The 12,796-nt window shown below is 39.0% G+C and overlaps 1 protein-coding gene across 1 annotated transcript in view; it reads left to right on the top strand.

The window, feature by feature from the left end:
• LOC124596270 (alsin) overlaps positions 1-12,796 on the top strand; it is a 186,565-nt gene that overhangs the window by 143,312 nt on the left and 30,457 nt on the right. The window contains exon 8 of the mRNA XM_047135343.1: positions 11,661-11,872. Coding sequence (XP_046991299.1) covers positions 11,661-11,872 — 212 coding nt within the window. The remainder of the gene's footprint in view (positions 1-11,660; positions 11,873-12,796) is intronic.

Genomic DNA, 12,796 nt, shown 5'->3' with positions numbered 1-12,796 from the left:
GCAGCTGTGATGTATTAAACTGATAGTGTGGTAATTTTCACACCTGTCAGCACCTGCTTTCAATGGAATAGGAATTATTATATTCTTCTTGAAGTCTGAGGGTATTTTGCCTGCCTCAGATATCTTGCTCAACAGATGGAAGAGTTTTGTCATGGCTGGCTCTCCCAAGGCTGTCAATAGCTCCAAGGGAATGTTGTCTACCCCCGGGGACTTGTTTCGACTTAATCTTCACACAGTATCAAATCACCCTTCTCATCTTCATCTATGTCCTCTTCTGTTTCCATAATATTGTCCTCAAGTATATCTTCCTTCTATAGACCTTCTGTATACTCCTTCGATCTTTCTGCTTTCCTTTCTTTGCTAAGGACTGGTTTTCCATCTGAGGTCTTGATATTCATGCAGGTGGTTCTCTTTTCTCCAAATGTCTCTTTAATTTTCCTGTAGGCAGCATCTCTCTTACCCCTAGTGATGTATGCTTCTAAATTTAACATTTTTAAATGTTCGGATAATAAGTTGCCTTCTCTTTATCTAAGAATAAATGATCAATGCAGCTAGCCGCTATCTCTGTGTAATGTCTTGTCCGTATAGACGTGTATCTGTTGTCTTTAAGATCCCTTCACCTTCACACATAAGTCTATACAGTAAAGTAAGGCCCTCCCAGTTCTTGGCTGATCCGTGATAAGACAGGCGAAAAATTAGACTAATGGAGGATTATTAGTATTATCTCTACTTTCATTCGCTCTCTCTCTTTCTCTCCTTTATCTATGTATAGTTTTTAATATATGATTTCATTACGTGTATAGTGGGAAAAAAAATCAGCCAAATAGAATCTTTGGTGGAGTCCTTCGTCTTGGTAATCAGCGGCTGGCTTGCTATAAGAGATCTTTACATTTATTATTATTGTTAAACACTGCAGTCAGTCGGGAGAATCAATCATTTGGACAATTTGTTCCTTTTACGAAAGATTGCGAATTCCAGATGTGTACGAAGCCTTTTTGGACGATTTAACACAGACTCGGAGATTGCAGGCTCTCTTCGACACAGCTGAAATTTCCCCACTAATTACAGGGCCAACGTGATCAACAAATGATTAAGAAAAAACTCATTCATTAATTCACTCCAGAACAAAAAAGTCACAAACCTTATTTATGGAGGAAATCGTGTATTAAATCCATCTCCATTACATGTCCAGATCTCCAGTGATTCCATGCCTTAATTATTTTCCTTTTACAATCTCTTTCTCTTCAAAACAAACCGCTAGCGGCACAAATGTTAATTGGCTCGCTTTTGCGAGAAGAAAAGCAGACTACATATCTCTCAGAAACGCGCCGATCCCTCAACCGATACTCCAGAAGCTGTCCTCGTTACCACTCTAACAACCATGGAGAATGCATATATGCATCTCTGTTATTTCAAAGAATAAACGCACTAGAAAATACTTTGGCGTCGACGAGCTGTCGCCGCATATATTATGAGAAAATCAGATCAGATAACTTTTCCAAAGTGAATGAATGTGGATGGTTTGATTGAAAATGATTAATTGATGTGTGGTAGAGGGTATTTGCTGTGGGGACATTACATAAATCCTGTCGTTTGTCCTCTAGCCACTCCTGCTTAGCCATTTTGCACTCCCTGTCGATCTCATTTTTGAGACGTTTGTATACCTTTTCACCTGCTTCATGTACTTCATTTTTATATTTTCCCCTATCTTTTTACCTAGTTGATCATCTGCTGGCTCCACTATTTCATCTCTCAAAGCTACGTATTCTTTTTCTGCTGTACTCCTTTCCCCTGTTCTTGTCAATCATTTCCTAATGCTCCCTCTGAAACTCTCTACAACCTCTGGTTCTTTCAGTTTATGCAGGTTGCATCTCATTAAATTCCTGCCTTTTTCATTTTCTTCAGTTTTAATCTACAGTTCATAACCAATAAATTGTGGTCAGAGTCCACATCCACCCTGAAAATGTCTTACAATTTAAAACTTGGTTCTGAAATCTCTCTCTTACTGTTATAAAATAAATCCAAAACTTTCCAGTTTCTCCAGGTCTTTTCAATGTATACAGTCTTCTTTAATGATTCTTAACTCAAGCATTAGCTAAGATTAAATTATGCTCTGTGCAAAATTCTACCAGACAGCTTCCTCTTTCATTCCTTTCCCCCAGTCCATATTTGCTTACTAATTTTCCTTCTCTTCCTTTTCCTACTATCGAATTCCAGCCTAGCATTGAGTATTAGATATTCTTCTCCCTTAACTATCTGAATAATTTATTTTATCTCATCATACATTTCCTCAATCTCCTCCTCATCTGCGGAACTAGTTAGCATGTAAACTTGTACTACTCTGGTAGGTGTGGGCTTCATGTCTATCTTGGCTACAATAATGCATTAACTATGCTGTTCATAGTACCTTATCCATGTTCCTATTTTCTTATTCATTATTAAACCTACTCCTGCATTATCCCTATTTGATTTTGTATTTATAACCATGTACTCACCTGACCAGAAGTCCTGTTCCTCCTGCCACCAAACTTCACTAATTCCAACTACGTCTAACTTTAACCTATCCATTTCACTTTTTAAATTTTCTAACCTACCTGCCTGATTAAGGGATCTCACATTCCATGCTCTGATCCATATAATGCCAGTTTTTTTTCTTGTGATAATGTCATCCTCCTGAGTAGTCCCTGCCTGGAGATCTGAATGGGGGTTATTGTACCTCCGGAATATTTTATCCAAGAGGATGCTATCATCATTTAACCATACAGTATATTTAATAACATAAAAATTTGTTGTAGGTTTCATTAACGGTTATAGCATTGTAAGCAAAACTTAAGTTGCATTTTACATAATAGGTTTCCACAAATTCAGCAGCTGTATGAAAACTCTGCTGGAACAATATACTGTTGAGATTCTTGTTGATTGAATTATTATATTTGACTGTGTGCTGCCTATGTGTCACATTGTCATGGGATTTACTGAGTCTGTGGATTGTTAGATGTATGTTATCACTAATACAGGTGTAGTAATCATGCATATCTTTTGTTTCAAATAGATGCAAATTCTTATTTGCAAATGAAACTGCCTCTCAAATGTATTCAGATGGAACAAGCAGCATGCCCAGCTTTGCTAAATGGTATATTAGTTGTGTATGATGGTGATCATGTTTTCACTGTTTTTGTGTGAGAAATGTTCGTTGTGCGTTTCCCCCAGAAAGAGGTGCAGTATGAAATGACAGAATTAACTGGAGCTAAATAATCAATTGGGGGACAAGTCACACCTTGAACTCAGCACTTTAAAGGTTGCTGATTTTTCTCAGTAGTTTATCTCTGTGAATATTCCACAGTTGTGGGTTATATGATCACAGTCCAAGAAATTTTGTCTCACTGACCTCTTCAATAGACTTCACTTCAATGACCATTGGTTCTATATATGTTGTATACGTCTTTCATGTGCAGATCATTGCTTGGGCTCTTTTATCAGTACTAATCAAGAGGTTTTTTTTCGTTATAGAAGCACAACAACCTTTCACTGTTTTCAGATAACAAGGGAATGGTTCAGTAAGACTTGCTGAAACCTAGCCAACGAAAGAAATACGCTGCCAAAATTTTAGCTGCTAAGAGGCATGTCAAGTATTTTGTAAAAAATGTTGAAGTTACATATTTTTGCCACCCGAAGAACAGCTTATACAGCAGTTTATACATCCCTGCCAGCCTAGCGCATGACTCAGAGAATCACTCATGCAGCGCCGCATAGCAGAATCATCCAGAGTTCACAGACACAAATGTTAAGTACCTGGTTTACAATGGACCGAATGGAAGCGAAGGCCTGCAAATGACCATTTGCAGAAAATTGACTACCATTGGCTTGATATGGGTACAAACGTTTGTAAAAGAGGGAACAGAGTAGAACACAAGGTAGCGAACATTGCCTATCAACACTGTGTTATTAGATTTTAGGTTTTGGGGCTAATATTCGGCATACAGGATCCAACTCTATCTTGTTAGAGCCACAATGTGAAACTTTGCTATTCAGTGAGGATTATTTTGCATGGTGAGCACACTGTTCTTGACGGAGTATACAAAATGGCACAAGGAAGGAAGAATTGAAGTGTCTCAATTTGTATGGAAGCGTGACATGCATGGAGATCATGCCCTTTGTAAGGAATTGTGTCTTCATCTCTCCTTAGCAGTGGTCCAAAATCTTCGTTGTATGTTGGCTGCCATTTTTCTCTGACTTCTCATTACCACCGGAAATTTATAAACAGGACAGTAATTACTGATGTTGAGCATCATCTCAAGAGGTTAGTCAGCCAGCATTTCCACTATGCGTGTAAGGTGACAGAGCACGCGTTTTGTGATCCAGAGAGTGCGGGATCAAATCCCATTCAGACCACAACTTTGTCACTGTGATTTTTAACCAAGCATTCGTTTCTCACAGATGTTGGAGTGGCCACAAAATACGTCTGGTTCAGATTCCACGTTAAACTGCCGGTCTCCATTTTCCAATTAGGTAACTGGGGAAGGTTAGTGAGACGTAAATAGCTGCAGTGGCGTCCAGTTGAAACACCTGGAAGAAACCTACTGAGTACACCAGACAGAATTCTCTTTTGCTCGTGCTCGTTAGCTTGTTTGCTCCAGTGAAAACCTGGCTGAAACTATACAAACACTTTTTTTAATAACTTCATATTGACAGTTCAGTTCTTGCACATGTAATTTGGATAAAAGTGGCTAGAGTCACGGCAGTGTTTGATGTCACAGACGACTTCCATCAATGAGGACTTGTAATTTGTTGAAATGAGATGTGTCTTGCAGTACTACTTTTTATAACAATTCCTGTAGGCCACTCCTTATGATAATGTGTAAATGTTGTACATTTGACTATCAGTGAAACAGTTCTTTGTTTATTGCCTGTAGTCATCACAAAAATGTGAAGTATCTATTGAATGACCAAAACAAACATTTTTCTTGCACCAGGCACACTGGACAAAGGAAAAATTGATGCAGTCAGGCACTTCGCGGTAACCTCTAGTTTTATTTAGACAGAACTGGGATGGAGTCAGAAAAGGTCCGGACCATTGTTCTGTATATTATGCTGCATACCAGGCATACTTGATTAAATTTGTAAAGCATGGCGAAGAAAATTGGTAATGCAAAAATGACTGGAACTTAAGAATACCGTTCTGCTGATAAACCTGAAATGAGAGAGGAGTATTGGAAATTATGTTGTCTGATAATTTCCTGAAAAATGCTTTCCACTGTCAAAAAAATTATTTACTGAAAGGTTGAATTGCACTAATTTGTAATTGAATTTGCAAAATATTATCATTTAAGTTATTATTGTATCAATAATTTGTTTGCAGTAAGCTTTGAACCATGTGCAGGGTGATTGCAATGAAAGTTCCTGTTTCAAAACATAGTAAAAAAGAATAAGAAGAACTGCTGCTCAGACTGGCATCAAACTTGTGCTGAGTATTATTGAAGAAAGGGAAAATATCATAGGGGGGAAAAAATGAAAGTTTTACCACTCGATAGTGTGTAAGTGTCATAACATAAATGTGTTTGGCTACAAATGACAGATGGATCACAGTCTAATGGATATGATGTGAAATGCCCATTAAACCAACAGTACTGTGCAATGTGCATCACCACACAAGTTTAGCATTTAACAGTTGTTTAGCATTTAACAGCTAAGCAAGCCCATCTACCATGGTAAGGTCATAGCACATTAAATGAGAAGAGTCAGTTTTTAATTATAATGAGACCAAAAACTGCATAAAAGTTATTAATGAAATTAGTTTTTAATTGTCATGAGGCTGTCACAAAGCATGTTCAATAAGCTGTCCTCGGTTTTCTACCACAAGCTGAAATCAAGAAACAGTGTACTTCACAACAGATCAGTGTATCTTGGGTCACATGCAATGCACGCCTTCAGTTCAGCGACATCTGTGATCAGAGAACTGAACAGAGCACTTTCAAATAACCCCATACCCAAAAGTCACATGGATTAATATCAGGTGATCAGGATAGCCAGACTGTAGGGAAATGATGGCTAATAATTCCAGTATTTCCAAAATACCTCTGCAGCAGTTGCTTCACTGGATGTGCAGGTTGTGGAGGAGCGCCATCTTGCATAAAAATGACCCTACCCACACATCCACACTGTTGCAGGGCTGGAATGATGGTGCGCAAAAGGCTTTCATAAATATAAGGAAAAGATACATTGCCAATCTCCATAAAGGCAATGTGTTAAGTTGCAGATGGGCACAATGAAAGGGCACTTACACATTAGCTTTCAGCCAAAGCCTTCATCAGAAAAGGATACAGACGCGCGCGTGCGCGCGCGCGCGCGCACACACACACACACACACACACACACACACACACACACACACACACACACACATTGACACAAGTAAGCATACCTCACACACACGTCACCACCATCTCCAGCAGCTGGGACTGGTCCAAGCTGCTGGCTATGGTATTCATGTGTGTGTGAGGCGTGATTGCTTGTGTGTTTCCTTTTCTGACAAAGGCTTTGTCCAAAAGCTAATGTGTGAGTGTCATTTTATTGTTTGTGACCACACCACACAGTTGCCGTTGCAGAATGAAGCACTACCGGTTGATGTGCAAACCAATTTTCAGTTGCCCATATTCAGAAATTCTGTGTACTGACATGTCGATGGAGAAGGAAATGGGCTTTGTCTGTCCACAGAAAGTTATGTGGCCATTCATTGTCCACTTCCATACAAGCAAGAAATTCTAAAGCAAACATATGTCTTACTACCAGCTCAGCACTAAGCTACTCCTCAACATGGGTAATTTTGTATGGGTAGAAATGCACAATGTTTCATAGAATTTTATGTGCTGTGCTCACAGGCATGTTCAGAGTCTGGGCAATTCCCCGTGCATTGCATGTTTATACAACCCCTTTTGATCCTTCTTGCAGTGCTGTGGCCACATCTTCCACTAACACCAGTTCAATTGTTTTCCTCCCTCTGCCACACTCCACTTCAGAAGAACCTGCCTTTTTGAGTTTCATAATCATTTTCTCCAGACCCTTGGTAGACATCATTTCAACACCTTGTCAGCACCTTTTATTGTGCCCTTGAGTGTCTGAAACTTCTGCAGACCTACTGGCTCACAGTCACAGTTCTTGTAAAGGAACTTTATCAGCAGCCCGTGATCATGCATTGGCATTGGCACACTGACCACCTCAGGTGCCAACTGAGGAACATCTGTACCTCACTCATCTGCTTCTCATATTCTGTCCCCTACAGCACTATCTAGTGGTAAAATTTTTATTAATTTAATTTTTTAATTGTTTTATTTCCATGACATTTCACCATTCTATGATAATATTCTGTTCAAAGGTTACGTCATTCTGAGCAGTGGTTTGTTTTTGTACACCTTTTTGAAACTGGAACTTTAATTATAATCACCCTGTATTGACAAGCTCTACTTGGGGTAATTTACTGTTAAATAATTATAGCGTGTAACTCTCCCAATCTACAGTGTTTCTGCACCCATTTGCACATTTCAGACAAATTTGTTCAAATGTTTTTATTACAGTTTACAAGTGAGCTTCTAGGAGGTCTGTCTAAAAAGTATCTGGCCTTTGATTTTCCCGCACAAAATAGAGACAATAGCACGGCACCACTGCACGCAGTAAAGGAAGATACTGTTATGCGCATGCGTGAATTTTGTCACCGCCTTCCAGCATGTCAGTCACTGCATGTTGGTTGCTGATTGAGGTGCTATTCAACGTGTTCGTCAGATTACTGATTCTCTCAAGATGACTGAACATGTTGAGCAAAGATACTGCATCAAATTTTGTCAAAAGCTTTGTGATTCTCAAAGCAAAACCATTCCTAAGATTCAGCAAGTGTTTGGAAAAGTTGTGGTGGGTGTAACATAAGGAGTGGTTCAACCGATTCTAAAATGGCCGCACATCAGTGGAGAGTGACCAGCGTTCTGGCAGGCCCCAAACTGCTCAGAGTGCAGCTGTTGTTGAGTGGGTGCAAAATTTGGTGATGGCAGATTGTCGTTTGACTGTGCGGGAGATTGGCCAATAGGTTGGAGTGAGTAAAGATTCTGCACATGCTATTTTGCGTGATGATATGAACATGCACTGAGTGGCTGCAAAATTCACGCCCAAATTGTCGCAGGAACAAAAAGACCTGTGTTTTGACATTGCGTATGACCTTCTGGACACCACCAACACTGATCATGGGTGTTCAGGTACGATCCAGAAACAAAAAGACAGTTGTCACAATGGAAGTATCCCGAGTCTCCAAGGTTAAAGAAAGTGCAGCAGGTGCGAAGCAAAATCGAGGTGATGCTGACTGTCTTCTTTGATGTCCGTGGAATTCTGAATCACAAGCACACATCGAAAGGACAAAAAGTGACAAAGGAGTACTATCAAGATGTTCTCTGGCGATTCCGTGATGCAGTTTGGCGCAAAAGACCAGATATGTGGACGGCAAAAACCTGGCAACTGCATCACGACAAAGCCCCCGCACATTCATCCCACTTTATCCAAGATTTCTTGGCTAAACATGGAATTACAGCAGTTCACCAACCTACTCTCCAGACATGGCTCCTTGCGACTTCTCAGTTTCCAAAATTGAAGACACCACTGAAAGGATCCCATTTTGATTGTAGAGAAGAGATAATGCAGAACATGATGATGGAGCTGAGCACCATTCCAAAAGACGACTTCCAGAGGTGTTTCCACCAGTGGCAGGATTGGTGGTCTAAGTGTGTGCAAGCACAAGGGGCCTACTTTGAAGGGGTTAGGGTCCCAACCCCGTCAGGTATTCGAAGTATTTTTTCTGGCTAAAGGCCGGATACTTTTTAGGCAGGCCTCATATTTTAACACCAGTGTCCCCTTTAGTCCAGTCAATGAAAGAAAGGGTGAAAACTTCGTGTAGTTGCAAATTTTTGTTCAGCGGTAGAGGAGTGTGCCATGAATAACACACTAAAAAATCCCCACCTGTCGGGTGTGAGTGTTAGGGTGGTGGAGGGTGAGGTCGTTTAAAAGTCACTTTTTTATTTTTCTATCTAAATATATCTTCTATCTAAAATGTCTCCAAGTTTCAAAATTAAACTTCACTAAATTTCCTACAAAAAAGGTCCTATTCTTTCTTTCTGTAGAACTAATAGTTTCTGCATTGCAGAGGATGAAAAACTTGCCAGTTATTAAAAATAGTGCTTTATGATATAAGGTTAATATTTAATGCCCATTGATCTTAGAAATAAGAGAAAAAATATATTTAGTTATTATAAAATAACATCTTTTCTTTAATGATTTGATTTCAACTGTTAACAATTCTATCATCATCACACCATCTTACAGATTAAGTAATGGTGCACTGTCAAATGGCACAAAACTTGGAACATGTAATGCCTGCGTTTTGGCATCCAAATCACGTGTGGGAAACAATGCAGTTCCCATACTTTTCTCTCAATCTGTCCTTGACTGTCTTTATACGAGGTAATGTTGCACAAACTTGCTCCATCAACTCATCCATTAATTCCTTCATCTTCAGGGTGTCCAGTGTTTCTAGATTGAAGCGCTGAGGCTAAAAAGAACTTTTTATAGCAGTCTTCGTGAGATCTTGCATCTGCAGTGTGCAGATCCCCGACAGAGCAGATATGTCTTCAGATGGTGTCTCCACATTCATCCTTCCTCTCCTCTGCATGAACTGTAATTGTACTTCCATAACTGAAGGATCAAACACTGTAAACCTTTTGCAGCTGTTTTGGGGTTTTATCTTCTGTTTATCAAAAAATTTGTCATCAAAAGCTTCCACACAAAACAGACAGCTAGTTTTAAAATCAAATTTCATTTCAGCTGATCGCAAATGTTTGACTCCAGCCAATGTTGAACCAGCCCAATGTTGAAGACAATTCCTCCAAAACACCCCCTCTTAGAAATTTTTTAATTGATTTAGCTCTGATGCACTCTTTTCTGCAAGATGTATGAACAACACTATGTTTTTTATTTCTGAAACTATCAGCTTTTCCATATTTTCTCAAATAACTGGCACTCACCAGTGCACATATTCCTTTCTTACCAACATTGCATAGGTCATGACATCACTCACACCGATCAAACACATCACAGCCATTGTTTAAAGGAACACAGTTTACATAATAACACTCTTACTTACTGGAAGTAAGTAAATGCTTAATAAACTGGAAGTTGCTCTGCTATTTAAACACAAGCACAATCAAGTTATTTTGTCTACTCACATAAGAAAATTGGACAGGAAATGCTGGTGACAGTATAGTCAGTTATTCTGTGTGTAAACTGAAGAGCGAGCAGTTCTCAAGTTCTTGTGGTGAGAGAACTGGCCATTCCTGGAAGATAGTTACAACAGTCATACAGGGTGACTAACAATCAATTTCCTTACTAGGAGAGCAAGGCAGTGTACAGAGATGTATGTAGATTCTTTTTGTATGTGTAGTTAGTAACTGATATCTGTATACCATTTAGCATTAACATATTTTATGGGAAAAAAAGCTCTTCCCAGACGTGTCTGCGTACAATGCATTTTGTGGAAACTAAACACTCTTCAGATGCGTCTGTGCACTATGTCACCAGTAATTTACAAGGCATGCTGCAGAAGGGTCAGTATAATTGTGAATCAGGAGGTAGTTGTTTTCCGTGACCTAGTGGTGTAGACATAGAGTGGGGACTCGCTTGCTTGCTCTTTTTCATTTTCCAGGGGCACAAATCAGTGAAGTAAGTGACCTTATTCTGGAGACCTGCCTTCCCTCGCACTGCTAGCTTCCACACCTGCTCCGTCCCACTGCCACCAATCACATCCCTCAGTATAGTTCTACTGCTATTAGATATGGTGCAGTTATGTAATATTTGCTCTTAACCCACTTCATTTACCAATGAACATTATTTTTATACCTTAAAACACTATTTTCAATAATTTGTGATTTTTTTCCATCCTCTGCAACACAGAGAAAAATGAATAGGACCCTTTATGTAGGAAATTTATTGTATTTTAATTTTGTACTAGGGAACATTTTCGTTAGAAACCATGGTGTGCAAGTTATTCTAGAAAAATGTTGAAAAGTGACCTTTAAATGTGCCCATACCCCAACGCTCACACCCAACAGGTATAGATTTTTAATATGTTGTTCATGACACTCCCCCCTACCACAGTACAAAAGTCTGTGTCTGCACGATTTTTTTCCCCTGTGAACCCTTTTTTGGCCATTGTTGACTGGACTACTTTGTGTGGTGGGTATTATGGCATTACCTAAGTGGCAGTCATGACAGTTCTCTCTCTTTACCATATTGTCTCACTACAGTTGATTTGTACGTGACACGCTCCTTAGATTCCCTACACCTATTCATTCATTGTTTCCCTTCCTCAGCTCAAGAGGGTGCCTCTGTGCATTCTAGGTGGTGTACCCTTGTCAGAATCAAGCTGTGGATTTATAGCACTCATAAGCTGAAGTTTTGGCCAGGTTTATGTCCGATCACTTTTAAGAAGTTTGTTGAATACTGATGACCATGTACAATATTGTAAAAGCTGTCTGATACAATTGATGAAATTAAATAATTACAATCCATGAATATTGTATAAAGATATCGTATTTTGAAGTATAATAATCAGATTGTTTTCTGATTTGTAGGGACATGGTGTAATGGTGTTTGAAGACGGAACCCACTATGAAGGTGAATTTAAATCAGTTGGTGTTTTCAATGGAAAAGGAACACTCACTTTTAGTAGTGGTGACTATCTGGAAGGTTCATTGCATGGTTGCTGGAATGAAGGAATCAAAGTTACAGGAACATTGTTCAAGAACGTTACTGCCACATCATCCAAGCTGCAGACCAAACCAAAGTAATTGCAGTTATGAGTAGTAGTAACAGATATGAGCAAAACTTTTGTAATTGAAAGTAAATTAAAAGTCCAGTTAAAGAAATGCCCTTGGCCTTTTACCTTGGACCCATGATCATAGAATTCAGTTTTCATCAAATATTTAATTTCAAATAGATAAATGAAAAAATATTGATAAGTCCTCATAATAGGTAAGGTACTCTTTATTTGCTCACAAATTTGGATGTTGCCAAAATGGTAATATTTTTACATTAAATAATTGCATTATATTCATTATATACAGTAATTTACTATAAAACTAAATCTACCCTTTTCCTGTTGTGCATAATCTTTGGTGATATGCCACTGTTGGACCAGGTATTTAAATCTAGTTACACTTTCTTGGAATGGACCAAGGTTATCTCCTGGTAATTTGTTCTGCTCCTTACTACTATACCAACAGAAGATAATTTGCCTCATGATTTCACATTTATTTTGTGCTAATGATTTTTCCTTCCCTTACATACTTTGTTAGTGACCAGTATTTGTCCTATGTCTTCCCACACATCCTCAACCAGATATCCTTGATAAAATCTGCCAATTTAGCTCTTACCCATCTTTTTGCAAGAATTTCCCATTTCAGTTTGTTAATCATTTTCATGACATTACTTGTTCTTCAGTAATATCCTGTTATAACCTGGCTGCCCTCTGTTGTGCTATTTGTATCTACTTTGTGAGGTTTTGTTGCCGGGGATCCCATATCTTTGCAGGATACTTCAGCTGGGTTCTTACAAGGGACATGTAGGCTTTCTTCTTTACACCCGTGTTTGCACTCTTCAGAACCCTTGTTAACATATGCAGAGACACACACCTTTTCCACTGCCTCACCTAGCAGTATTCCCCAGTGTAGTTTACCAGCAATTGGTGTCACACCCAGTTTGTCCCCCA

Source organism: Schistocerca americana, chromosome 2 (assembly GCF_021461395.2).
Source record: "Schistocerca americana isolate TAMUIC-IGC-003095 chromosome 2, iqSchAmer2.1, whole genome shotgun sequence".
NCBI classification, from domain to species: domain Eukaryota; kingdom Metazoa; phylum Arthropoda; class Insecta; order Orthoptera; family Acrididae; genus Schistocerca; species Schistocerca americana.
Note: the sequence above shows the minus strand (reverse complement) of the source record. Positions and strands in the feature narration are given on the sequence as shown.